We start from the raw sequence: 26,312 nt of genomic DNA, 5'->3' as shown, positions 1-26,312 counted from the left end.
AAAAAACAGTAAAAAGTAAGATATGTGAACACCGGTGCCAGTCCATCTGTCACTGAAAGAAAAAAAAAGTACTGTAGTATCAAATAAAAGTCTCTGGTGTTTAAAACGCGAACCGTCTGAGTATATAACCAGCGGGTCCACCACATGGGTTGCCCAATTAGAACAATGGAGGATGAAACATCCTGCTCCATTATTGCGGGATCATAAAGTCTATACTGGATAGGTGTGTCGGATGCTTTCCATAGCAACCCGGCCTTGCTTCATGAGATGATATAACTATTCGTGCGACGCCAGCAGTGGTAGCCGAGTGACATCGGACCACCAATGTGCTGCCTAGGGCAACTGCGAGACCAACAAGAGCCAGCGCCACCGTCTATATCTGACCGTATCTGCAACCCGAAGCATAGCCTGCCTTGGACCCTTGTGAAGCCACCAAGCAGCAACGGTGACGATGGATGACAGCTTGGTTCACGAGCAGTTTGAAACGTCGCCAGAACTTTCGCTTCTGCCCCGGACTTTCGTGTCGTCTTTTATTTCACTGCAGCCCAAGCTAAGCTGCTTCAAGGTTATTTGTTTACCTTGAAGCCGAGGCAACCGTATGTCAGCTACAGTTTGGGCATAAGCACGCCATAACTTTGTGTGTCGAAGCGCGCGGCGCGGCCCTTCTTAAGGCAGCAGGCGTGCCCTGTGGAAATCAGACGTTCGACTTTTGACTTTGGAACGCCAGCCGAATGTTTCCTCAACTCCCTAAGCGAGTCAAAGCAGCTTCGAGCTCTGCCCGGTCTGTTCATTCGATCAAAGGCTTCTTCTGCCCGCCCACAATACAAAGACCCAGGTGCCGAAGGGAGTTCTCATGGCTAGCCAGCACAATAGTCTTTGCTGGCGTATATGGGTGATTTGGATCCACAAGTGAAGCATCCCTCGCTGCTTGCTCAATGGCCTCGATTTCCTCCTTACAGGCTTGCTGGTCCATTGGGCAGATAACAATAGGCTGTCTGAGAGTAATATCACGTGCGGAGCTCATTGATGCCTTCGCATTTATGTCAGCGTGGTTGCTCCAAGTTTACTGATATGATGGGGTCGTGGCAACGAACCTTGATTGTGAGAAAGAACTCCACCTTGTACAGAGTCGAGGTCGTGGTGAACGACGTCACCTCGTGATTTGGAAACTTGGATGGCTCTCCTCGGCGCATAACCCCTTCAGCGTCTCTGAGATCTCGCGACGGAAACACGAGTCCAAGATTCGTAGTGTAACCTGCCTCGGGAAGCCTAGTCCCGACCGGTTGCGTGTGCTTGGAAATCCTATTGACCTTTTTCTGCGGCTCATCACCCTCTGGGTTGTATGTAATTTCTTCCTCTATGCTTAGAGTGATCTTGTTGATTGTGACCCGCTTGGCCTTGTTCAGCCAGTCTGGATTTGGGGCAAGTTTTATGTAGACGGTGATCGGGTCCAGTGGTCCGTAGCTCCAGCGCGGCAATGAGATTCCCAACGTCACAATGTTATCCGCCGTCGCAACTTTGGATTCGGGGCGATTGTACATGCCGAACGTCGAGAGTGTATCGTACCTCTGGAGCGGCAGGGGGAAATGGTACTTGTTCTGATGGCTGGCACCTTGCTGGACGGTAACTATGAGCTCGTAATATGTCTCGGCAGTTCGACTAGGCAACTGTAGGGATGCTGGAGGAATCCTCCTGTTGGTCTCCTCGCCACCGCGACCAAAAGGGATAAAGAGGACGAAAGGAAGGTCCATGGCGATAACATTTTCAGATTCCTTGCCGTCAGGACACCGGAAAAGGAGATGTTCCTTGCCAACAATATCGGTCGTTTCACGGCGGGGTGTTCCCAAGTGCTTCTTGGCCATGTTGTCGGCAGCCGGGTGTATCGACTCTCGTCTTTGAAGACATATCCTAACCAGCGATATGGCGACGGGCATTGAATAGCCCTGTGAGGGCCTAATTTCAACGGTTCCTTCTATGCGCGGCTATTGAAGCGACGACCATGACACATGCGGTTAGCGGAGTGTGCGCGATACGGGAATGGACTGGCAAGGATCCAAGAGGCAGGGCAGAGAGCGCCCACATGAGGAAAGCGTTTTGTCAACAGCGTCGGACCTTCACCACCGATACATTTCTCCTGCGATGCCTGGCCCCACCATCAATCGCATAACTGCGCGACAGTTTGCGCCACGCTGAACTATCCATAACCGGAGTCACACTCACCAGTGTTGCCGAAATTCCTGGATAGCCTATTAAGAAACTACTGTTTGGCGGGCCTGACACCCTCACTGAGGCAGCCATTCCGCTCCGATACACCCAGGCGGGGACGACGGGTACGGTAGGGGTTGGGACTCGGCGGCGGAAATATCGTCATCGGCGGCCAAGGCCTCATTGAAAGCAGCACCCGAGGGGCCAACACGCCCACGTCGGCGTCGTTGGCGTCGTGGTCCTCGTCGCTATAATCGTGATCGTGATCGTGGTCGTGGTCGTGGTCGTGGACGTCTTCGAGAATCGTCTCCGTAAGACTAAATGTAGTGCTTGACCAAAAGGAAAAAGATCGACGGTGAAGGGGGGGCTGCAGCTGGACCCAAAATTGCTAGACGCCTGAGGAGCGACCGACGTGTGAAAACCAACCTGGTGAGGAAAATTGTCGAGGTGAGGTCGTCGAGAGTATTGATGGCTGTCGTGTAGTGAGATGAGGCAAAGGAAGAGGGCAATTAGGAGCGACGGCGGCGGCGGTTGGTTGTTTGCTGTGCCTAGCAACAGGGAGCTTAATGAAGTGCTAACCACAAGGCGTCCGTCGGTGGAGTGGAGGCAGGTGCGGTGCGCAACCAAGTCTGTACGGAGTAATCAAGTGCGTATCCGTCCCCTCTCAATGTGGGGCGGACAGCCACCAGCTTCTGGGTAGGCGAGGCTGTTTATGGCAGATTTGCCGGGTTCGAGGACCATGTACACGGCGCAAGTACTATAAACTGTTTGTTTGGGTGTCTAATTGCCTTAGTTCGATAAGCTACATGGGTGCCGGAATAAAACGAACAAACAGCCCAACGACAAAGGAAAGCATCCGAATTTGATGGAAACGGCTTTCGCACGTAGGTAACCCAAAAATGCAACAATGCCACCTAGTAGTTAGTATTCGAACCAAGGTGGAGAACTAGGCTACAGCCGCCCGCCTTGGAGCAGATGACACTAGATAGACTAGCGGCCCGCTCGGTCGGTGTGTTGCTTGCGGTACATAGTACACCAAACAAACAATCGAACCGGGATTTATGTTTTGCTAAGACTGAATGCAGATTTCGACTCCCTCAGCAGGAGATAAAAACATGATTAATTACCTGCAAATTCAGTATAGACTACTACCTTACCTACCCAAGCTCCCTATCGCATGCAGCTAGGGCTAAAAGAAGTCTCGGATAGTCGCTAGCTTGGGTACGTCATCTCGAATAATGATATGGATTACAATTAGGGTTGCCAGGAAACCCATTTTTGCCTCTCTTTGGTGAGACTTGGTGTCGCTTACCCATATTTATCTCGTGGAAACATTCAACCAAACAACAATCCAAAACAATCCGATCAAAGCTGTCCCAGAACCCAGACGCACAATCTTGTCTCGATCCCGAATACAAACACAGTGTCAACTGAGCAGTTTCAGTCGGTGTTTTTGTTGATCGAATATTTGTTAGTGAGGTTGTTACTTACTGATCTGAGTTTTAGTGACGTGAATCATCATCATGTTGCACGGAGCATAGGACTCAAGGCAAGGCGGACCAAAGTCCTAGTCTAATTATACCCCTTGTTAGCTAAGCTCCCTCCCTCATCCAGGGAACATAGTTATGGTAGGTACATCAAGCACTAAGTCTGGTCCGGTCTAGTCCAGTTTAGTCTGGGACCTTGCCTTCAGCTTCTTAGTTCCTTTCTCCTCTCTTTCGAGCAGTCTTTCGGCGTCTTTGTTCTAACTTGCATTGACGATATGCACAATTTCCCTAACGGTAGTATTCGTAGAAGTCACGGTCACTCGATCCACCCCTTTAGGAAAGCAAACGCGTTATGTACAGTGCATCATTTTCTCTGTCTTTGGACCGCGTCCAATACAGTGTAGCACCCAGTCAGATCAGCATCGTCCAAGCCTCCGCCCGCGGGGAACAGGGCTGCATGCCTCCACTTTTCGTCAGGGACACTATTCGGACCAAAATACACCAGGCAGGAAACGACCGAAGCTACCTTACCCACCTGCGTTTCGAGCGTAGCTCAAACATCCGGATACCGCTGTCTGATTGTTGCAATGCCGCTTTGAGGCAAAAAGGGGGAAAGGTCCGGTCGGATCTTGAAAACCACATCGCCCACGCAAATCTTGAAGCTTGACGGAACCAAAGTACCTTCCCTTGAAAAGACTCCGGGTTTTGCTACACTGCCAATGGTCCCCGCAGAATCGGACCCATTCTACCGGAAACCCCCGCGATGCGCGATCAATCAATCGACTGAAGCGCGCGCCACGACAACTTCACCAACCTGATCTGACCTTGGCAGCTGGCGCGGATACTTATGTCGGTCATCTGAATTCCTGATTCCAAATCACAGCACGCATCTGTTTTGAGGTAATCGAACTAAACAGAGCTTATACGTCTGTCGATGCGCACCCCATAATCGACTGCAGCCATGTCCGTGACGCTGCACACCAACCTAGGTGATCTGAAGATCGAGGTCTTTTGTGAAAGTGTTCCCAAAACGGCAGAGGTCGGTTTAAAACCCCAGCTGCCGCATTTCTCCTAAGCATCTAGTACCCATACGCTAACTACATACGACCCGTGACACAGAACTTTCTTGCCCTGTGTGCCTCGAACTACTACGATGGATCGCCTTTCCACCGACTAATCCCGGGATTCATGGTCCAAACAGGCCAGCCTGCAAACCCATCCCCACCCGAGAACCCTAAAGGCGGTCGTTCGATTTGGGGCGGCAACTTTGAAGACGAGATCCGTCCGGCCTTGCGTCACAACGAGCGCGGTGTCGTTTCAATGGCGAACAAAGGGCCTGGGACAAACGGAAGCCAATTTTTTCTCGTATTCGACAAGGCGCCACATCTCGATGGGCTCAACACCGTCTTTGGCAAGACGATCGGTGACGAAAGCCTACGGACCCTGGCAAAATTGGAGGCCGTCGAGGTTGATAAGAAAAACCGACCAAAGGAGAAAGTGGTCATTGAACGTGTCACCATTCACGCCAACCCACTTGCTGAATGAAGGAAGCACATCTCTGCCGACACTGCTACGGCGCCGACGTTGCAAAGGAACACCAGCACCAGTTGTAGGAGGCCAGGAGCAACTGGTCACGGCTACCCGTCTCGCTACCTTTTACAACAGCCAGGCATAGCCCTAGAGAGCATCAAAATGCGGCAACGAAAAAGACTCACACAAGACAGCAGAGAATGTTAATCGGCCATGAGCCTTGGCAGGTTTTAAATCGCTGCATAGGCATGTGTCTATGCGTTATTGCATTAGTTCCTGAAATTCTGTGCCATAAGGAATGGGTTGTCTCCCACATACTCGGGCTGGTGAGCTTTTTGAGATCTCGATACAGGCGGATGTGTTGTATTAAAGACAGCAAGATGGATGGCCCGAAGGGTCGTGGAGGTGGCCCGGGGCATACTGTATGCATCCTAAAAGCCTCACAACCTCGAATGGATGCGATGAGATATGAGTCACTAAATATAGACATTCAATAGATTAGTGGTGATCTTCTCAAGTAATCACCAACTCTTTCAATACTCTTGAGGTCGGGGCCTCTAGGGCGGACCATAGTCTCTTGAACAATAATGACATTGGGGGTTAGGGTTGGCTGAGGTTTTTGGGTGGGGAACTGAACCAGCTTTTGGATTTTCGCGACGTACCCAAGGCGCCCTCCCTACGCATTCAGCTTGCTTCTCCACTTCCACCATCAGACGCTGATATCCAAGTGCCATTCTGTCATACGGCTCCGATTACAGGCGAACGCACTCAGACAGACAACAATGGCATTCGACGACGACGATAGCAATACTGTCGTTGCTGCGCCGACGGGCGACGCACAGCAACGTGCTACTCCCAACAATGTCGCGAGAGCAGAGGATGCCATTGACGAAGAAGAGGACGAAGAGGGCGCGCCGCAAGACTTCCGACACTTTTCTTCCCTCTTTAGCAAGAAAAAAGGGGTGTCCAGTCAAACGCTACGCCGTGGCGAGAAGGACTTTGAGACACACGGTACGCGCGCTCAAGAAGGCCTATTGGAGCAGAGCAGACGGGCTATGGAAGATGTTCTCAGCTATACAAGAGTGCACGGTGCAAAGAACTGGTGTCGCGGCTGGTACATGCCTGACATATGGGAGAATTATGAGACTTCCACAAAAGACAGGGAGGTTAGTCCGGAGTTGCGAAAGCGCGAGATCTATGCCAGGGAGAGGGTTGTGGGAGTGGACTCGCCCAACGGCAAGTGGTACAGCTCCATGGGCAGCAACATCCCTAACCCGGATAGGTCGCAACCAGGATGGGATCGGCTCTGGCTACTGCCGGAGGAGGCTCTCTTTCTGGTTGAGCGCGGCTCTTTGGATTTGTGGTGGCCGACGCGTCCCGCTGCGGATATATGGCCTTTACCTCGGAACCCTAAGGACGTCGGCGACGGAAGCGAGGAGGATGACGGTCCACGCCAGAGAGCACCGAAACCATCCATGGGTCTAGGGCTAGATGACGACTATAACCTCGGCGTTCCTCTCAGTCTTCAGGCGGCTTACTCGCTACTTATAGGCACCGAAGGGGAAAGAGGTAAGGTGACCCTCGAAAAATTCCAGGTCTACGCCAATCTCAGAAGGCATGGGTATATCGTTCTTCGGGCCGTGGATGAGCATTTTCCAGAGTGTACCCCGGACACGCCGCGCTCCCTTCTTCATTGGCTCTTTTCCTTCGTCCCATCCGCACATGCTAGCCGCCTGTCGCCTGCGCCCTACGGTCCGCTAGTGAAACCTGGAGTCTACCGATCATATGAACAAATATTTAAGCAGTTACATCTCATACATCGCCACAGGCCTGGTGAAAAACATAAGCCAGCAGAAAGTTTGGCCGAGAGTAATCCTTTCAAGATCCATTACCACGTCTGGAAAGCATCGACAACTGGTCTTGCCAAGACTCGGCCTCCGCCTCCTGACTTCTACATCTCTGTTGTCGATGCGCGAACCACGGCCGTACCGTCGTTGTCGGAGATATCGGCTTTGCTGGAAGCCACACCTCCCAACCCGCCCAGAGAGACATGGAAGGGACATGGAATGCTATATCCCAGACTGAAGCATGGACATCGCAATGTCATTCTTGCAGTAGTCGACCACGGAATTGTCAACTACGTTAGGTTTGGCGAAGGAGCGTTTGGGTCGGAGCCGATATCATCGAGATTCGACTATATAGCAGCGCCAAAGGGTGGAAAGAGAGGAGGCGGTGGAGGCGGTAGGGGAAGAGGAGGTGGTCGCGGTGGAAGAGGGCGTGGTAGGGGGAGACACCGAGCTTGATGCTTCATCCAGGCCAGAAGCTAGAAGCAGTCCGTCCCCAAATGAAGCTCTTGGTTCAGATCATCAAGTCTTTCGGCTTTTAAAGTCACTTCGGCTTTTTATTTTTTTATTTTTTTTTTATTGGTGACCCCATTAGGCTATGTGGACGCACTGCTGCGTTTGACCATGATGTTGATAGATTACCTTGCTTTGTAACGTCGCATGTGTTGTGAGGGTGTGAAGCTGCACTGCCAAGCAAATGATCTTGGCGGTCCAATCCAATCTCGAAATTACGAGAGTAGAAGTCTCTAGATGCAAAACCCGTAACTTTTGACCAGGATCTAAGTTCAGAGCCCACGACTTCGGCAAGGTGATGAGCTGACCAAGGTGTAAAGGTATACCTGTCTAGTATTATGACTGGTCAGTTGTCAATTAATTGAAAAGCCTTCACCCCACTGACCCCACCCACCAGACCTGGCTTCTTTCGCAGGTGCCCTGACTTATCTCTGGGATAGGAGCCAATTTACACTGGCTTGACTGGCTCTGAAACCTTTGAGAATATGCGGTTATCGGGGTCGGTGTGTTACAGCATGGTTGCACTTGTTACAATGGATGGTACTAAAAGCAGGAGACGCTATTATTGGATCCGGAGAATGGCGATTTCTTTTGGTTTTGGTTTATCTATCTTAAAACTCAGATCAATTCCAGGCAGGCAGGTTTTGCCCGACAGTGAAAGACTATATTGACTACTGTGAAGGCTCTGTGTGAAATTGAGGTAGAAGATGGGGAACCAAAATAGCAGAGAGCCAAAACACCTGTCGAAAAAACCAAGAGTAAAATAAAAAGCCAGGGAAAAGAAAAGAAAAAAAGCAAAAAGAAGAGAAAAGCAAAGATAACAAGAGACGAGTAGGGTAGGTAGTAAGTAGGGCAGAGACGTAGTGGTCCCAGCGATGACCTTCGCCAGCCAATCCGGTGGGCGCTCCTTGCAATAGGCTCCAGGCTCGAGGTAACCAGAGTTTTAAAGCCGTCCCTGCTAGGGACTAATTTCAATCCAGCCCTCGCATAAGCCCAGCGCGTCTTCTTTTGACTTGTCTCACTCCCATCTCTGTCCTTAGGATACCTGTTTGCTCTTCTATTTTTACTTTCCAACTCGCACTCTCTTACTCTTTCCACCCTTTTCTTTACAATAAGACACGGCTGATCAGTCGCATATCTACTTCATCCACCTAGGCACTTATCTTTGGACACCTGTACCCACTGCACAACAATTATTCTTCTTCCAATATTTAATTGATTGGTCTTCATCCTAACTTACTTGCTCAGCAAGACTCGCCTGTCAACTACCCTGTTTCTGAACCGGTTCGTTCGAGTCGAGAACAGACCCCCGTCAGTCCGCCTACCGTTGTCTGTCTTCTCAACACAATCCGACCATTTATGAGTCTGGAGATATCCGGTCAATCGTCGTGAATTTATTGCAACCTCGCCATCTCTCTCTTATTTATTTTTTTTTTTTTGTGGATTTTTTGTTTTACTCTATTTTACTTGTTATTGTTACAATTTACTTCTTCTCTCTCTGCGAAGGACATTCATCTAATCGCGACCTTTTCGCCGCACCATCGGCGGCGCGAACGGCCCCCAACTGAACACACAGGGCGGTTTTGCAAGGAGCGCGTCGGCGTCTTTTTCGTCGCGACAAGTCCAAAGGGTTTGGCCCTTCAAAACGGGGAGGGCAAGAGCAGAGATGCCTGCAGAAGTCGATACTGCCGCGTCGGCAATAAACACCAACGCGCCAAATTCACCCGCGTCGGCGACAGCTGCCAAGTTCGCGCCGATAGAAGACGACCATACCGATGAAACACTCCGGCCGTCGGTCGAAAATGACAAGTGAGTGCACAAACATGTTTCATTTTTGGTTTTGGTCGTGAAATCAAAGAGTCATGTTCTTTGCCACCTATCACCTACCACCTACCTCTGCCTATTTTACATTTCCCAGTTATTCTATTCTACCCGAATTTGCGATGTCAGTCTCTAAAGTATCCGTACATGCACACATACCTACCGTACATACCATACCAACCACACCACGCCTACCACATTTCCCCTTATCAGTACCTATCTCCAATTTGCGCTCTGCATCCTGTACCAGCCTCCAAGCCAATGTGTTTTTGTTCACTTTCTTTTTTTTTTTTTTTTTTTTTTTTTTTTTTGCTAGCCAGCCACATAAAGTTAGACGTGTGGCTTTGTGGTTCCCTCCAGATGAATTCTTTTCCCCCTCAAAGTAACACAACACAACATACATAACCACCTTAGCCTGCCTAATATCTCTGTCAAATCGTATAAAACGCGTCATCTCCCAAAACTTTTGCTACAACTCACATTATGCTCAATCTCATTATTTGCACGTCTCCCTTTTTCCCCCATTTTATGACCGGCAGTCCCGGATCGTGCGACAATTTAGCTCAGGTATCCCAGTTTGATATCATATGACTAAATTGGTTTGGGGTAAAAATAGGAGAATTAGAAACACGTCTTCTTTTTTTTTCTCCTTCTTTTTCTATCTTTGTGCAATGCACCGTTTGATGCAAGTGCTATACGAGAAGCATAGTACAAAAGGATAGAAAGGGAAAAATTAGACTTTGGCCGAGTCTGTCTGGGGTGAGATCAAACCAGCCAGCAGCAAGTTGAACCCGTGCTTAATTTAATTGTTCGCGGAGCGAGCATTGCCCAAGTTGTGGCGGGGTTTGTCTGCTGGACATAGTTTACTCACTTTTTCCTCCCCTTGTTTCTTTCTCCTTGTCTTTCTTGGTATGTCCGATTGTTCTGGAGCAGGTTCGACTGGTTGAATAACAATCGACTTAGTCCCAGTCTGCTTCGACTCTTTGCTTTCGGGCGGACAACAGAGACAAGGAAAGAAGAAAGAAAAGAAAAGGAGAATCGACCCCAAATCCACTTGCAGTAACAAAACCAAATCTATTAGTGCCCTATTTAATCTCCCCATATTCGACTACCTTGGCTTGCATGATCTGTTGGCTTTCTGAATTCGTTCATGTCAGAAGAGTGCATCTTCTGCTCGCAACCGATTCAGTCGATGAAGTTACAGACCCTCTCACCTTTGAGTTGGAGCGGCCCAGTTCAAGTTCAATCCAGGTCCGAAGGCTTTGCTCCCTGGCCAAGTGCGGCAACTTGCCTATAACGCCGACTTCTGGTACGGCGCACATAACACTTCAATTTGCCCTTAGCATTCATTCACTCAATCTTCTCTTTCTCCCTCTCTCCCTCTCTCTCTCTCTCTTTTCCCTTTATCTCTGAAAACCCAATGTCGCTCGTTATCCCGGTGGACCGTGAGGAATCAGTCTCGGTCAACGTGAACGCCGACAACACAAGGGTCCCTTTGTGCTCGTCGGACGTCGTGGCACCTTGTTTTCAGTCACATCAGAGGCTGCCAAACTTTGTCGAATTTCTTTCAATGTAACTTCCGCCCTATCCGGCCAACCAACCATCATTTTCATGATATTTCTGTTTTTTTTATACATTTTTTTCACTCCAACCTTCCGACATCACCAGCCAAACCCCTCATTACCGTCGCATATTTGCACTCTTGTGTTATAATGGAGATGGTTGCTGCACGTGTCCCCGGCCCTTCTGGATACTCCCAACATATCTCACCTGCGTCAACGCCATCTAGCGACCATCAAGTGTCGGATGAACCTCCATTAAGGATCTCGCTGACCACTTCTGCTTCATCAAGAGTGGACTCAACCACACCGGCCAAAAACGGAGTCGCAGCTACCGCTCAAGAAATTACTGGTGACAGGGAGGACGCTAACGAAGCGAACAACCGCGCCTCCGATACCAACTTCGATGACGACGACGAATTGGACGACGACGGCGACGATAATCTCACGCCGCCGCCTGACTCGCCAAGCCCAGTCCCTAGCCTGTCTGCTGTCAACAACAACAGCCTTCAGGACGAGATAGTGGTCGGCACCAAGGCCAACGGAGCCAAGCCGTCTGCTCGTGTCCAGCCAGACCAGGACGACGTTGACATGGTTGATGCTGACATCTCACGCAGCGGCTCACATTATCCCAAGCGTAAAAGGAACTCAATGTATGCCTCATTAGAAGACGACGCAAGTGACGGTGTCGCGTCGCCAGCGCTTTCAAAGTCAGATGCGATGGCGATGCTCCTCAAGGGCCGCGACAAAGTCCGAGGCATTACTCTAGGCTACTGGAGAGACTCAGAAGTGCCTGAGAAGGAATTTAAGCACCAGGTCGTTGGTTTCATAGACGTTCGAGACCGGTTGCGTACTCGGGTGCAGGCCACATCCCGGTTTGGCAAAATCATGACTGATAGATTTCCTCTGCCGCCTGGTCCGGGTGGCAGCTGGGTGACGTTTGAGCGCATCGTTTTTGAAGATCACCTCGTCCACCTAGACCATGAGCAGATTAAAGAATATGTCAAAGTCCGCGCAGAGACTTGGGGCACCGAGACAACCGACGAGGAAGTTGCAGCGAACAACAGTGCGGCCGTCAAGGAAGCCGTCGCCCGTGTTCAGGCCCGCCCGACACCGGAAAACACTCCTTTTCAACAGCCTATTATTGCTTACGGCGAGGACATACCAGATCACGCCAAGGTAAACCGCGCCCATGAGAAAAAGAAGCGTCGTCTGAACAGCATCGCTATGCCATCACCACAAACGCCTTCGTTGCCTCAGCAGCAGTCCTTTACTGTTGACACGCCAGAAGTGGTACCTCCTCCGCGTGGCCGCGGTGGCGCCAAGGCTGGAACGGTTTATGATGACATCCCTGGTACACGTCCTACTAAGGTTGTCGTTGGATACTGGGCCAAGTCACAAGAGACAGACCCCAAGGATAAGCATGCCGTATATGGAGTGTTGGGCTCCAACGACATGTTTCGTGTTAAGCTTGTCAAGCATACCAGGGACGGCCGTGCCATCAACGGTGACTTCCCATCTGGCCCCGGTGCAGTCTGGATCAACTGGGAGGAAGTTGTGTTCGAGCCACACCTGCGCAAGCTCGAGCGTGCCGAGATCAAGGAGTATTGTCGGATTCGCCAAAGTCAATACGATGCTGGCGAGTTGCCTCAAGATAGGATTTCTAACGAGACAAAGGCTGTGCACGAGGCTCAAGTTCGTGTCGAGTTTGGCCGCCCACAGAACCCAATGGCCGGCAACCAGGTGCGGCAAGTCGGCAATGAACCTATGATCCTCCCGAGCCGGTCTCAATCTGGCTACCATGGTACGAGTAACTCTCAGCTGGATGACGATAGCGAGCAGCCACAGCATGATGGGGCTGCCACAAACGAGCCACAGAACGTCGACCTCCGGGAGCGCCCTGCAAGGCACATTGTTAGTGATGACAACTACGACGACGACACGAATTTCGAGGCTGGTCCCGGATCTGGTCACGAACTTCGGCAATCCAGACGTTCAACAATGGCGCTGACTCAAGCCCAGAAGGATATTCCCCGGCCAGCGCGTCACTCGTTGCCCAATGCGTCTGAGCTTCGCGCTGCGAACCGTCGCCCGGCTCCGGCGTCGGTCCCGGTCCCGGCATATAACGACAGTAGTGACCGCATGGCTCGCGTAAACTCGATTGCCCAGCAGAACCTGGCCATGGCTGAGTCGCATCAGGTGCGCATCAGCCAACGCCAAAGCCTCAATGGCGGCAATGTGAACGGGGGCCTCTACCATTCGGACAACTCGGCCGCCAGCTTTGGTGCTGCTACTTCCCAAATGCAGCGGATTTGGGCAATGCAGGAGGAACAGCGTTTGATGCCTGGAGCCGTCGATCGACCCGCCCCTGTCGAGGAGAATAAGGTCGAAGTCAAGGAGCACGCGGGAATCACATATGCTCGCAAGAAGAACGGGCCGTTTCCTGGAAAACTCGCAAGCAACGGTACCCTCATCTCTATTGATGGCGAAGATTATGTCGAGTACCGCGTGCTTACCAAGCCTAGTTTCACCTTTTAAGCGCTTGGGAACTCATATGATAATGCGCAATACCCTTTACCTTGGCGGGAGTTAAACTATCTTTGTTAGGAAATATTTGTCACCGATTGGGTGATGAGATTTTGTTAGGGCTCTAAATTGGCCTTTTACGCATACCCACGATGAGCATAGGTTGACGGCATGGACTGTTTGTCTTTTTTTGGCCCCTCGTTGTCTCGTTATTGAAACCTTTTGTTTCCTTTTTTCCCTTCCGCCTCTCTTCTTGTGTTTGTTTATTTCCTGTCGGCAACCTACTGCTTGGGCTACCCGTTTGTTATATTCGTTCTATGCGTTACTATTTCTTTTTGCATTGTGACGGGAAATCAGTTGCTTGATTTTCATGCCTGGGATGCATCTGACTGGCGTTAGCTGCTTCTGCATGGCTTTTTATGACCTTTGTCTTCTTGTTCTATTTGTAAGATGCCTTGTCTCTATCAATTCAGTTTAATCCTCCATCACGATTCTGATTGTCTTTCCTGTCGTGGTCCGTGTATTTATTCATAAAAGGTTGTAAATGTCATTGTGTTGTTGGACTTTATCTTTAGGTGTCACAATTTCCAAAGTATATCTCTGTAGACCCTTTATACCTCGGAGCTCGGGGTTGCTTTATATGATTATAGAACACGTCAAAAGTCACATGTCAGCTACCCAAGTATTATGTGAAAATCGCGGGTTCCTTTTGACATATTTCTCTTTTATGGCCCCTCTTATCATCTTGGGTGGCGGCGCATATAAACTTTTGTCTACTTAGTATCAGATTCCCTCGGGATCCACCACAAAGTCAGGGTTTTCTTTTTGCTTTTTTTCTTTGGGATGCAAAACCTTCGAACAAAATGCGACATGCCAGGTTATTTCTGGTTTTGGAGGCATTACATCATAGCAAACAAGTCTTGTAGGTTGTTGATGAACCGAGAGCATACTTCTCATGGCGCTCATAATCCACTTTGCATTAACTTGGTATCTGTCTGATTCTGCAGTCTCAAGCGGTGCTACTGGGAGCCGTCTCCGCCGTCTCAACTTTATCCTCCTCCTTCTTGCCGTCCTGTTCATAGCCCTCCACCTTGATATCTTTCAGCCCCAACTCCTCCTCCTCCTCGTCCGTCCTGTCATAGTCTTCAACTGTCATCTGGGAGTCCGGCTTGCTCGGGTCATCAGCCAAACTCTGAATATAACTGCTGGCTAGCGGGTCAGCAAGGACGATGGAGAATTCGCGCTCGCCGGCAATGGCCTTGTCCAGCTCGGTGAAAAATGCCTGCCACCTCGCCCTGTCCTCCGCGGACAGTGAGTCACCGCCTTCCATCGAGATGGCGCCCTCGGCGTTGCTGGGGTTCGGGGTAGAATCAGCCTCGAATATCTGGGCCTTGAGGTCGTTGCGCACTTGAGTGAGCAGACCCTCGACGGTGGTGAAACGGCCGCCAAGCGTGCCCGGGTTGACCGAAAGGTTGAGCTCTGGGCACTCGAGCGCGCAGCTCTCTGACTTGAGAATGTCACGGGCCAGGTCGACGTCCGACTTGACTTGCAGTGTCAGCTTGCGGCCCTTCTCGGGGACGGCACCGCCCGTCTTGATGTCGTTGGAACGGTAGCCACAGTGGTCGCAGACAGTGCTCATGAGCACGACCTGCTTGAAGTGGGGGATATCAACCATCTTCATGTGCGTGACGCATGGGTGCATGCAGCCGGGGCAGCTGGCCGGGAAGCTGTAGACTTCGTCAGGGATGATGTTGTCGTTCTCGTCGAGCCTACCCTGACCGCCGAGTGGAATGACGCCGCTAGGGCCGGACGGCTCAGCAGTATCGGCCAAGCCAAGAGCGGCGTTCTGCTCCGCTGTGCGAACAAAGTCGCGCTTTTCCCACTTTCCGACGCCATCACGCGGGTCCGGTTGGATCCATGAGTTGCCAGCAGGGTCGTCGACGTACACGCGGAACGGGAAGGACTCGCCGGCAAGCATCTTACGTCCCTTTTCGATGACCTCTGCAACCTTCTCCGCCACCTCGGGTTGTTTCTCGATGCGCTCCGCTTGGGTGTTCTCGAGGTCGTCCACAATGGTAGACAACAGACCCTCGACGTTTGTGAGCTGGCCACGACCCGGCGGTACCTCGACGTCCAACTCTATGAACTTAACCGTCGCCGTGTCGGCCTTGACGACCTGTCGAGAAAAGTCCTGCATGGAGGTCAGGCGGAGCTCAACATGCGTACCGCGCGGCTGAACGGCGCCCGCGTTCTGGATCTCGCTGTTTTGGAAGCCGCAGTGCTCGCATCGGAACGACATGAGGACGACCTCGCGGAAGAAGGGGATGCGGGTGAGGAGGAGCCGTGTAGTGCCGTTCTCGTGGCAGTTCATGCAGAGGGACTCGATCTCCTCAACCGGTGGTGGGCCGTCGTCAGCCTCATCTTGTGTTCTGCCAGTTGTTGCCGATGCGACTTGGTCAACTTGTGCGCCGATGGCCTCGAAAAGCTGCGCCTGCGAAGGCGTTGTGCCTGCGCCTTTTGTTTCTGCCTCTGCTGGAGACATTTTCGTGCGGGTTTCCTGTCTTTCTTCTGAATGGGATATATGTGTATTCTTCGATTTTTTTTTTTTTTATTGTTTATGAGTGTCTTTCGTCTTGCAGACTTTCTTGATATTATTCTGTTTCTTTTGTGCTTTTCATTGCACAACGTTTTTCTCTTTGCAAATCCCTTTCGCGTCCAACAATGGAGGGGAGGGGCAAGGGGGATGAATTTTATACAATATCATCTTTTTAGTGGGGCCTGCTCGCGGGGTGATGGGCATATGTCATCGGACGGGCAGAGATTTACTCTAGGGACTTACAATTAGAATGTTCCCGAACAGGCCAGGCGGAGCTACCGAGTCGGGATGTGCCACCCCACGCAGGCTGACGTTCTGGGGCAATACCGGATGTGGCAACGGTCAAAATCCTGACTCTTGCTCATCAACAAAGAAAAAAAAAAAAAAAAAAAAAAAAAAAAAAAAAAAAGCTCTGTGGGATAGAATGTTAATGCATGTAATGGAAGTTTCCACTAGGAATCGGCGCCCAGTCAGTATCAGATGATACCAAATGTTGCACTTGTTCCAGACGATTTAATAAGTATTCAAAAACCGAACACAGCCTCAACTTAGTGACTGTCACATCGTGATCCACTAGGATAACACAATGTCTGGTGCAGCGAAGGCGGCGAGCTTGAGGACAAGAGAGGTAGAGATGTTCCACTAGCTAACGACTGAAAATGACATTGCGACTGTGCACTCTAACCATGTAGATATCAGCCAAGCTCTGAACCCATCCCCTACTCCCCTTCTAGGTTGCTACCGTCTCGATGGGACCAAGAGGTTTAGTCCTGCCCAGTCCTTCTTTTCCATAATAATCCATGGGATATACCCCCTTGCCCCAGTCTTCTTTCTCACCTAAAGCCACCAGGGCTTCATAGGCAGTGAGCAGAGGGCGTGGGAATGCATAGCCCCAGTCTATACTCAGACGGGGGCAGGCAACTTGTACCCAGCATTCAACGTCTCTCATAGCAGCCAACTTTCCAGGGAAAATCTCACTGAGAAGCAGATTCACAAAGGGGACTCCAAGCGCGGTCAATTTGCGCTCAATAAGCTCTAGCGTATGAGGGTTGCCTTGCCTCCCTAGTGAGCCGAGAATAAGCCCCCACTTGCGAGCTGTCTTGGCCGTGCGGATGGCCTGCCGCCGCAGGTCCTGCATCTCTGTATGGCCGTACTCCTCATGGGTGAGTTTGCGGGAGTAAGGATCGTAACGATAGGCGGGAATGTCTGGGTTGTGTATCATGATGCTCTCAAGATGGAAGCGGCCATCACCAAGATATAAGATCATATCTATTGGCGTCTCGGCTCCGCCAGGGCGTCGTGTCAGATCCGGAGATGTGCAACCCAGGATTTCGCCTTTGGAAAGAGGTGCAATCTGAGGGACAACAATAGTGAAGCCAGCCTTCTCCAGCGTAGACTTCACGCCGTGAATGGTGGCGTTGAACTGAATAGTGCCAACTAGGGCAATAGTGCGAGGAGTGGCGAAGTTGCGTTCCAAAGTTGCCAGCAAGTGCGAGGTGTCAATACTGATGTCGACAAAGACGTACAAGGTCTTGATCTTTGTGACATCCACCGGGATCAGACAGCTATGGGCATAGTGGACTAGCAGATCGCAGCCCAGGGCCCGAGCTGTGTAGTCATCGATGCAGCACGCGCCATAGGTCACGTCTCCCATGATGAGTGTCTCAATGCCCGGGCAGAACTGCGTCAGGATGTCTGATATGGTGGTCGCAAAGAGGAGCAGACCCTCGGGCATCTGCAGAGCAACCCTTTTAGACCCCAAAGAGCGTATCCTGTGAATAGTCTTGTGTATCTCGAAAGAATAGTTTGCTGGTAGCAGACTTATGGCCGCCTTGAGCTCGGTGTCGTCTAGCAACTCTTGGGGCACCTGGTTGAGCAGACGAGGCGCCCGTTTCGGCTTGGCAGCTGAAGAGGGTGTTAGCACTCACTCACTCACTCACTCACTTACTCGACTTGCAACTCGCGGTTATGCCAGCGTAAAGTCAAGCCTGAACTGTAGGTTTCCTTCTTGCCTTGTACAGCCCCGCTTATCACTGTTGGTGCATCACCGCCGCAAGAACCGCTTTGCGCTGCCTGAGCCGCCGTCCTCCGACCAACAAATCGCTTCTTCGGCTGCTTCAATCCCGGATCTGCGGCAATATCTGCAGCAGCTTGTGTTTGTTCGATATCGGCCGCGATGCCAAGATCGACCTCAGCGCGGTCGTCCTCCATCTTTTTACTGCTGCCAAAAAGGGAGACGAAGGGTGCGGGGTGATTAGACGCGCAACAGTGTAATGAATACTAAAGCCGTTGGTAATTTTATCTTTTGTTCTTTCCCTCTGTCTATTTTTTCTTGTTGCAGAGAAAGTCCTGGAGTACTTCGTGCTTTATGAACAATAAGTTCCCACAAGAATTTGTTGTGGTAAAACTTGAGGTGCTGTGAACAGCAGCAGTGTGTGGTGATCATTGAAAAGATATTCCCAAGAGCTCTACCTGTCTAGGGTAGGTAAGCAACCTATAACAGTCTGGGCAGTAATGAAATTTCAAATTTCACATGTGGCGTGGGCGACTAGCCACCAAGTCAGTGGCTTGAACGCACTTGGCACTGCTTGCCCCAAATTGATGGAGCTTGATGGATGTGGTACCAATAGTATTCGGACGCACAGACCACCACAAACTCGTCCATTCTCATCGTGTGCCCTAGAGGCTTTGGTGGGGCCCACAAACGGGTCTGGCAGCCAATTTGCTTCCGCCTTCTCGTCCCCTCGAAATCTTTTCTTGACCTGACTTGACCCCAAATAGCGTGGAAGTCGCTGAAGTAACAAAGGTTCTCAAATCGTCACCTTCCGCAACGATTCGAGTAAATCTTTGTCAAAATGAAGTTCAACATCAGCAACCCGAGCACCGGTGCTCAAAAGCTCGTCGAGGTGGAAGATGAGCGCAAGCTCAGGTTTTTCATGGAGAAGCGCGTACGTTATAGTTCCGATGCCGACATCACCCACGACAACGGTACTCCGAATTCAAAGTCGAAAGACGAAGGGACAAAGGAGCCAACCACACATTTTGGGCTTACCCATCCGCGCCTTCGAACGTTTTGAACTGACAATGGCCGATATACTGTATATAGATGGGCTCTGAGGTGTCGGCCGAGCCCCTCGGTGATGAGTGGAAGGGCTACATCCTCAAGATCACCGGTGGAAACGACAAGCAGGGCTTCCCGATGAAGCAGGGTGTCCTCCTGCCCAACCGTACCCGCCTCCTCCTCTCCGACGGCCACTCCTGCTACCGTGCTCGCCGCTCTGGTGAGCGCAAGCGCAAGTCCGTTCGCGGTTGCATTACCGGCATGGATCTGTCCGTCCTTGCCGTCTCCATCGCCAAGCGTGGCGAGCAGGACATCCCCGGCCTTACCGACGTCGTCCACCCCAAGCGCCTCGGTCCCAAGCGCGCCACCAAGATCCGCAAGTTCTTCGACCTCAGCAAGGAAGACGATGTACGTGTTTGCTACAGCTACTGTCCCCGTCTTCGCCTGCTCGACGTCCATGCCATACGCGTCTTCGGCTGAAATGCCTGGCGTTGGTTTGAGTTCGTCGAGTAGAGTCTGAGAGTCTGAGTACAACTCTTCAATACCCCGATCTCTTGGTGTGAAAACTGGGCGGGTTGAAGTGGTCGGAAACCAGACGACTCGAGACGTCGTAAATTCCACTGCGATTATACTAATCAAGGAGCACTCCGTCTCCATCGATAGGTGCGCAAGTACGTCATTCGCCGTGAAGTCCAGCCCAAGGGTGAGGGCAAGAAGCCTTACACCAAGGCCCCCAAGATCCAGCGCCTGGTTACTCCCCAGCGCCTGCAGCACAAGCGCCACCGCATCGCACTGAAGAAGCGCCAGTCCGAGAAGGTCAAGGACGCTGCCGTAAGTACACCTACGTTAACTCTGCCCCATACGCGGGCCACAAATGTGGCGTTGGAATCTTAGCTAACCACCGATGCCCTTTACAGAACGAGTACGCCCAGATCCTCGCCAAGCGTGTTGCCGAGGCCAAGGCCAGCAAGGCCGACGCTCGCAAGAGGCGTGCCAGCTCCATGCGCAAGTAAATTTGTGCGTGGTGATGGCGGGCGTTTGTGTAGTTAGTTCTTTGAATGGAATGGGGTTACGCTTTTACATTTATGGGGACATAAAAAAAAAACTGGACTGGCGAAAGGGTTGCGACTTTCGATCGCCTTTAGGCGTCGGGCTGGCTTTGATATCAACGACATGGGAACAGTTAGGGATGATGTCTCTCTCCAAACTGGTCACGGTTTCATGCATTGCATTTTAAGGCGATAATTTTTATGATACTCGGCTCGTCCAGAGGTTATGTGACTGCACGTAACTCATCAATTTTTTGATGCAACATATGAGGTAACTGTCAAGACGGTTACATCTTCATAGAACTGGTATACAATACCGCCTGCTGACCGCCTGCTAATGATCTCCATCTGTGCCCGGACTTTGCTTTACTGCGTCATGTCCATGCTACCATCTGTGTCCATGCCACATGCAAAAGCTCTGTGGCATTTTGCTGCATTACGCTGTTTACTCCACGCGGCTCCCCGTACAATCCACCAAACCGGAGACGGCTCCAGCCCAGTCGTCTGTAGTTCAGATTGTCGGCAGGCGTCTTGCGGCCAAAAGGAGCAAGTGGCAGACATGGCATGCTACCAAATGCGAATCCTAAATCACAAGCTTTGGTGGGCGGAACCCTGGACGCAGCATTATGGAGCATTCATACGCAGTTGTGAAGCTCAGTGACCGTTGGAAGAGTCGAATTTCCCCTCTCGGCTTGCCATTAAACAAGTCATTTGGTGACAGTGTGCCTTTGACCGGTCTCTTTCTCTCTCTCACTTTACTCTACTCATAATAGTCTCGGGGCCCCTTTCGACGTAGATTTGCGCAGCACGAGCCTTCACGGCATTGAGGGTAGCGCGCTCAAAGTCGTCACGAGATCTGAGGACTGCCTCGACCCAGGTGATCTGCAGATCCCAATACTGCGTCTTGAAGCGCTCAAAGATATCGGGAACTTGCTCCTTGGGGCTGCTGAGCAGGCCCTCAAAAAGTTGTATGACTTTCCAACTTTCTTTCAGCTGCAGGCCAATGTCGGACCCGTTCTGCATCGAAATCTCGTCAAAGAATTCAAAAACAGTCTGCACGTCGTTAAAAATCTTCTCCTGGAACTGATCAGACCGCTTGAACTTTGCGCCTTTGTTCCGTACGCAGCCCAGGTAGCGTGCGAGGAGCTCGTCTGCAAACAGCTCGATGAAGATGTCTACTAGGGAGTGGTGCAGCACCTGGCGATAGTCGCCTACGTATTCCTCGAATGTGACAATCATCTGCCGCATGGCTGTTGATGTGTACCATTTCGGTGTGAAGAAGTCGGCAAGGACGGGCTTGAAGTCGATAACAAAAATCATATGGATGAACTTGGTCAAGCACCATGTGCTAAAGTCCACGTAGCCATCACGCAAGGCCTCAATCTCGGTGTCGGCGCGCTCCATGTACGGCTGTGAGACGATGGGTTCGAACTTCTGCCGGAAGCTGGTCAGATAACCCATGCGACCTTCGTCCTCGTTGTCGTCAATGCATGCAATTTGGTCGTTCGCTGTAGCCACTAGCCAATCCTGCAAAGCCTGGAAACCCTCCAGCTCAGGCTGCTTGCCGGACTCATACACTTGAGCCTCCTCCTCGAGCATCTTTTGCCACGACTGTTGACGAGCGCGCAGACGGAGGAACATGGCATCGACAACGCCCTCAGCAACATCCGCACGTTTCGAGTTGGCGGCCGCATCAAGCTGCTCTCGCATCATCTTCCACATGTCGATAAGAGTCTTGGTGCGGAAGTATCCAAACTCATCTGCATCCAGGTTTCCGTTCTCGGCTGATGCCCGCTCCGAAAACTCTTTGCGTTCCTGGGTGAATATGCGTTCGATCCATTCGTCCAGAAACTTGATAATTAGCTGCCTGAAGTCACGAACCAGCTCAGCTTCACGGTTATCAAGCACGTGAGGACTCAGCTCATCTTGCTTGAAGCCGAGCTTGTTCATTCGCTTGTAGTATTTTTCAGGCCAGCCGACGATTTCAAGAGTGGTACTTGAGCTGCTCTCTGGATCATCGACTAAACCTATCAGAAAATCGTGCATAAGCTCGTGGTATATGGTGCCATATGTTTTGAATATCTTCCACTTTTTAGGCATCAAGGGAACCATGCCCATCTGGACTGCTTTGAGGTCGTTGAAAAACCAACGCAAGGTCTTATCCAATGTTGATGGGTCATCGAGAACCTCCTCGCGGCTCATTTTGAATTGTTCGTTGGCATAGGCACGGATGGCTTGCAAAAACTTGTCCTTGTAACCGCGGACCGTCTTGGCGCCATCCGTAATGCTTTGAAAACGCGCAGCCATCTCCTTGTGATCCTTCAATGCGTCTTGGAGTGCCAGCACTCGCTGATCACTCTTCTCCTCTGCTTCTATGATTAGGGCGAAGCGCACGACCAGGCTGTTATTCTCAGACTGGACAAGCTGGATGAGGTTCATCGAGACCATGCCGACATGCTCATCAAACCAATCGATGGTGCTGTCCAGACGCTCGAAATAGTCCTCGAGTGTCGACTGCAGACTTGGGTCGTCAGCGCGCGATATTTGCTCGATGGCGTCGTCTCGGATGTTGCGTAGCTGGGTGAGTTCGTAGTGAATGGAAAGCAGCCTTGGCATCCCCTGCTGGTCCTCTTCGTCCTCCTTGAGCATGAGCTCGACGGCATTAAGACGTTCGTTAAATGTCTCGAGATTGTTGCGCATGGCCTCGACAGCGCCGAAATTGCGATGGGCCTGCGATACCAGATTGATGGTGGCAAAGTCCTTGATCATGTTCTGGCTCTCGGAGCACAGCTTGTCAATCTTGACCATCTCATCCTTGATTTGTTGCACCGTTTTCTGGCCTTCAGAGAGACCGTTCATCCCGCCCTGCGTCGTTTCGAGCTGCTCGCGCAGGCCGGATCGCAGCTGACTGTCGACGGCATCTTTCTTGCGTGTGAACTCCTGCTTGAGACTGAGAATCTTATCGAGGTCGTCAGGGTGACGAAGCAACTCTGACAGCTTGACTTGGGGCGCGTCCATGGCGTCAGCGGTCTTGTATGTTGCCGTCTATATAATCCGGTGCCAGTCCGATCGACGAAGAGGGGGAATGTGGATCGGATGTCGGCGGTTTTGGAGGTGAGCGGGCAGTTGCGACTGAGGGCTTCACTGGCCAGCTGGGCTCGCCAGCAAGGCGACTTTGTGGTGCAACAGCTCAGCTAGCCCCAGGCTTCAAAGTAAGTGCAACCGGAGAAAGAAGCATTAGATATCCGATGTGTGTGGCTTGGGATTTTGGTATCAAACTACTTCAAACAGAAGTGGTGATGGCCTTGGTTCTGATTAGCAGGGATGCGTGATTCTTATCCAGCCAACGAAGGGGGAAAAACCCCCACAGTATTATGGCAATAGATACACTGTGTATATAATATATACCCACCCTGCATCGCCGACTATCTTTTACCCATCATTTTGAAGTCAACCACGCTGTCGTTGATGTACAACATTGTCACTCAGTTAATATGCCACTGCGACTAACCAAGTATGAAGAATCAAATTTCTATGTGATACCGTGATTTTCTGCCAAACCCGTCATTCGTTTGTTTCGAGTGCAGGCTGATCTCCGTCACTTGCGCTTGCATTGTTGGTTGTGTCAGTCGACCTGGTATCTTGGTCAACATTGCCAGAGTCTGTCAAATTCCCTTCGTCCTCAGGCGCAACCCTCTCTGCGTCACTAACGTCTGTCCCTGACACGTGATCCTCATCCGTCTCGATGCCGACCTCAATCTCGCGTGTAACGAGAATACCGCAATGGTTTGGGCTTTCCGATTGAGGAGTGGGCTCTTCATCTGCCAGCGATTGCACGCTTGCTTGTTCCGCCTCGTCCCTGTTGAGTCGATGTCTTGACTGTCCACCAGCAGACACGTAACTGATCACGCCGAATCTGCTTCTCCTCCAAGTGCCCAAGGATGCACCTGAACGAGAACCATACCAAGATCCTTGACCAGTCTTGATCTTGGTCCTTTTGGAATCTCTGCGCCGCAGACCGCCTAGATCTCCACTGCGCCCTTCATCCCTCTCATCACCACCTGCTGCGGGCCTCGGCGTTGTACTTCGCATGAATGCGATAGGCCAAGCCCTCTGCACGATTATGTGTATTTCCGGAACGCAGACGCAAATGATGAGAACCGAAATTTCGACTTCGGACCAAAGCATTGCATCCACAAGGTCATCTGTGGCAAGAATAAGTTCGAATCTTTTTGTTTTCTTCTTCCCTTTTTCTTGAAGTTGACAAACGGACATGTCTTACATGTTGGGTCTGATGATCGGGTACTCGAAATAAATTGCACGCGAATGATGGAGGGCACACAAACTCTGACAAGCAAATTCGTCAGTGCCTAGTTAGACAATTACGCATATTGCCGCTCCGGAAAAGCATACTAACCCAAGGCCCAGAGACAGCAACAAAAGGATGCCCATTTTCTTTGGCCAAGCCATGCGGATTCTGTACAGCGTTGGTATCGGCTGTACAAATAAGACGATGTCACTGCCGAATTTTAGGGTAAACTGGCAGTCAACTTCTTAGCCAAGACTTTGCCTGGTATCTGGCAGTGATTTGTCGGATTGCTCACCGAAGCATAGTAAAATTTTATGGTATCCAGGCAGTTGCCAGGTGAGTCGGGCAAGAACATCTTGGCCCTTGGGACACACATCACCTGGCACACGACAGTCTCGGTGATCCCTTGCATGAGAAGAAACACCAACAGCCCCATATTCACCCGCTTATGAATCCTTTGGGGGAAGATGCGCATGAAGTAAACCGCAAACGCCATCTTGGAAAAGACGAAGCTCCAGATGTAAGTGTCGAGGGTTGGATATGCGAACTGATTATGAGTAGCAGGTGAGCCTCTCCACAGCCAAAACGATCGATGTATTTGATTCAATTCGACAAAACAAGCAGCACAACAAATCGGCTTCGCAAGCTCTACTAACCATAAGGTATCTATCCAAAGTATCAGGATTGACTCTCCCGAAATGGATACCAAATCCTACAGTACTCACTGTTGATTCAATACCGCCGTCAGTCAAGTTCGCCAAGAAAACAAAGCACTCATGGGGTCAGCCAGGGAAGTGTGTTGAAGCATTGCTACTCACTCAGTGACACGAAGATCACCATAAGGGCCATGCTTAGCTGCAATGTAGCAGCATATAGTCAGTTTATATACCCGGAGCATAGTATACTATCAAACGGTTACTGACAAATGACGCCAACACGAATGCTAGTCATGCTCCCAAAGTTGTTAGCCCTTTATACGGCGATCCTGTCAATGAGCCTTCACCTGTCAGTGATACCTGAGTTACTCACCGTCGTCCAGTCTGAAAGTTCTCAAGGTGATCAGATTCAACCAAACCCGACCTCCCACTGCCAGCGTAGTTACAATTGAGAGAAAAATATTGATCCCTTGGACCAATGGCACCTTGCTATCATCTTCTTCATGGCTCGGCATTTTTATTGGCCAGGTCTCAGCTCGTTGTTCTGTTAGTAGAGGTAAGTTATAAACGGCATCATCCCATGCTGCTGCCAGTGGCGACGTCTTATCGCCTCAGATAATAAGGATACCCGCACCGTCGGGCACAGCAGGTATTTAGGGTACTAATATATAGCTGATTAGCGGAAAAATGACGACTTTCATGAATACCTCAGTTATTTGAACAGTTCAGCTCTCGGCCCGGGATGCAAAGCACCCATGTCACACCCTGCCGAGCATGACCACATGGTTTGCATCTACGAACCTTCAGACAACCAAAAATCCGCCTCCCAAACTAGCATGTGTTGCTGAACTGTGTTGTATACCCCTCTTCTTTTCTACTCCGTATTCCTCATACGGGGGCACATACGGCTACCGCCAGCAAAGATTCGACCCGGATGCTTTCAGAGTTGGTTTCGTGGCGCGGAGATGCGAACTGCGACGTACTTTGCTAAAAAGTGAGAATAGGACTACCAGGATCGAACTCCATGCTTTGGTCTTCACGAAGGAGGGGATATCGACGATCTACCGCTGCAAATAGCATGGCGTCTCCAACCCGTCTGATAGTCTGACGTCCCAACTCCAAATCAAGCTTTTCCAGCCATATCAATACCACGTGT

At 50.9% G+C, this 26,312-nt stretch overlaps 8 protein-coding genes across 8 annotated transcripts; 4 read left to right on the top strand and 4 right to left on the bottom strand.

Moving 5' to 3' along the window:
- Window positions 1-787: 787 nt before the first annotated feature.
- Window positions 788-2,298, bottom strand: PpBr36_06374 (uncharacterized protein; the record flags this gene model as incomplete). The annotated part of the gene is made up of 3 exons (XM_029893519.1): window positions 788-1,030; window positions 1,095-1,982; window positions 2,221-2,298. 3 exons carry the CDS (start codon window positions 2,296-2,298, stop codon window positions 788-790), a joined length of 1,209 nt encoding a protein of 402 aa, XP_029746404.1.
- Window positions 2,299-4,653: 2,355 nt separating this feature from the next.
- On the top strand, window positions 4,654-5,237 carry PpBr36_06373 (uncharacterized protein; the record flags this gene model as incomplete). The annotated part of the gene is made up of 2 exons (XM_029893518.1): window positions 4,654-4,731; window positions 4,812-5,237. 2 exons carry the CDS (start codon window positions 4,654-4,656, stop codon window positions 5,235-5,237), a joined length of 504 nt encoding a protein of 167 aa, XP_029746407.1.
- Window positions 5,238-6,004: 767 nt separating this feature from the next.
- On the top strand, window positions 6,005-7,525 carry PpBr36_06372 (uncharacterized protein; the record flags this gene model as incomplete). The annotated part of the gene is made up of 1 exon (XM_029893517.1): window positions 6,005-7,525. One exon carries the CDS (start codon window positions 6,005-6,007, stop codon window positions 7,523-7,525), a length of 1,521 nt encoding a protein of 506 aa, XP_029746406.1.
- Window positions 7,526-9,245: 1,720 nt separating this feature from the next.
- PpBr36_06371 (uncharacterized protein) lies at window positions 9,246-13,497 on the top strand (the record flags this gene model as incomplete). The annotated part of the gene is made up of 2 exons (XM_029893516.1): window positions 9,246-9,388; window positions 11,253-13,497. The coding sequence occupies 2 exons, from the start codon at window positions 9,246-9,248 to the stop codon at window positions 13,495-13,497; spliced, it is 2,388 nt and encodes a 795-aa protein (XP_029746409.1).
- Window positions 13,498-14,494: 997 nt separating this feature from the next.
- On the bottom strand, window positions 14,495-18,292 carry PpBr36_06370 (uncharacterized protein; the record flags this gene model as incomplete). Its single annotated transcript, XM_029893515.1, has 4 exons — window positions 14,495-16,042; window positions 16,325-16,396; window positions 16,893-17,986; window positions 18,076-18,292. The coding sequence occupies 4 exons, from the start codon at window positions 18,290-18,292 to the stop codon at window positions 14,495-14,497; spliced, it is 2,931 nt and encodes a 976-aa protein (XP_029746408.1).
- Window positions 18,293-18,936: 644 nt separating this feature from the next.
- PpBr36_06369 (uncharacterized protein) lies at window positions 18,937-20,155 on the top strand (the record flags this gene model as incomplete). The annotated part of the gene is made up of 4 exons (XM_029893514.1): window positions 18,937-19,029; window positions 19,188-19,550; window positions 19,806-19,973; window positions 20,060-20,155. 4 exons carry the CDS (start codon window positions 18,937-18,939, stop codon window positions 20,153-20,155), a joined length of 720 nt encoding a protein of 239 aa, XP_029745821.1.
- Window positions 20,156-20,941: 786 nt separating this feature from the next.
- On the bottom strand, window positions 20,942-23,209 carry PpBr36_06368 (uncharacterized protein; the record flags this gene model as incomplete). Its single annotated transcript, XM_029893513.1, has 1 exon — window positions 20,942-23,209. One exon carries the CDS (start codon window positions 23,207-23,209, stop codon window positions 20,942-20,944), a length of 2,268 nt encoding a protein of 755 aa, XP_029745443.1.
- Window positions 23,210-23,755: 546 nt separating this feature from the next.
- Window positions 23,756-25,671, bottom strand: PpBr36_06367 (uncharacterized protein; the record flags this gene model as incomplete). The annotated part of the gene is made up of 5 exons (XM_029893512.1): window positions 23,756-24,419; window positions 24,474-24,538; window positions 24,605-24,730; window positions 24,796-25,148; window positions 25,530-25,671. The coding sequence occupies 5 exons, from the start codon at window positions 25,669-25,671 to the stop codon at window positions 23,756-23,758; spliced, it is 1,350 nt and encodes a 449-aa protein (XP_029745827.1).
- Between the last annotated feature and the right edge of the window lie 641 nt (window positions 25,672-26,312).

Source organism: Pyricularia pennisetigena (assembly GCF_004337985.1).
Source record: "Pyricularia pennisetigena strain Br36 chromosome 4 map unlocalized Pyricularia_pennisetigena_Br36_Scf_6, whole genome shotgun sequence".
Classification (NCBI taxonomy): Eukaryota; Fungi; Ascomycota; class Sordariomycetes; order Magnaporthales; family Pyriculariaceae; genus Pyricularia; species Pyricularia pennisetigena.
Note: the sequence above shows the minus strand (reverse complement) of the source record. Positions and strands in the feature narration are given on the sequence as shown.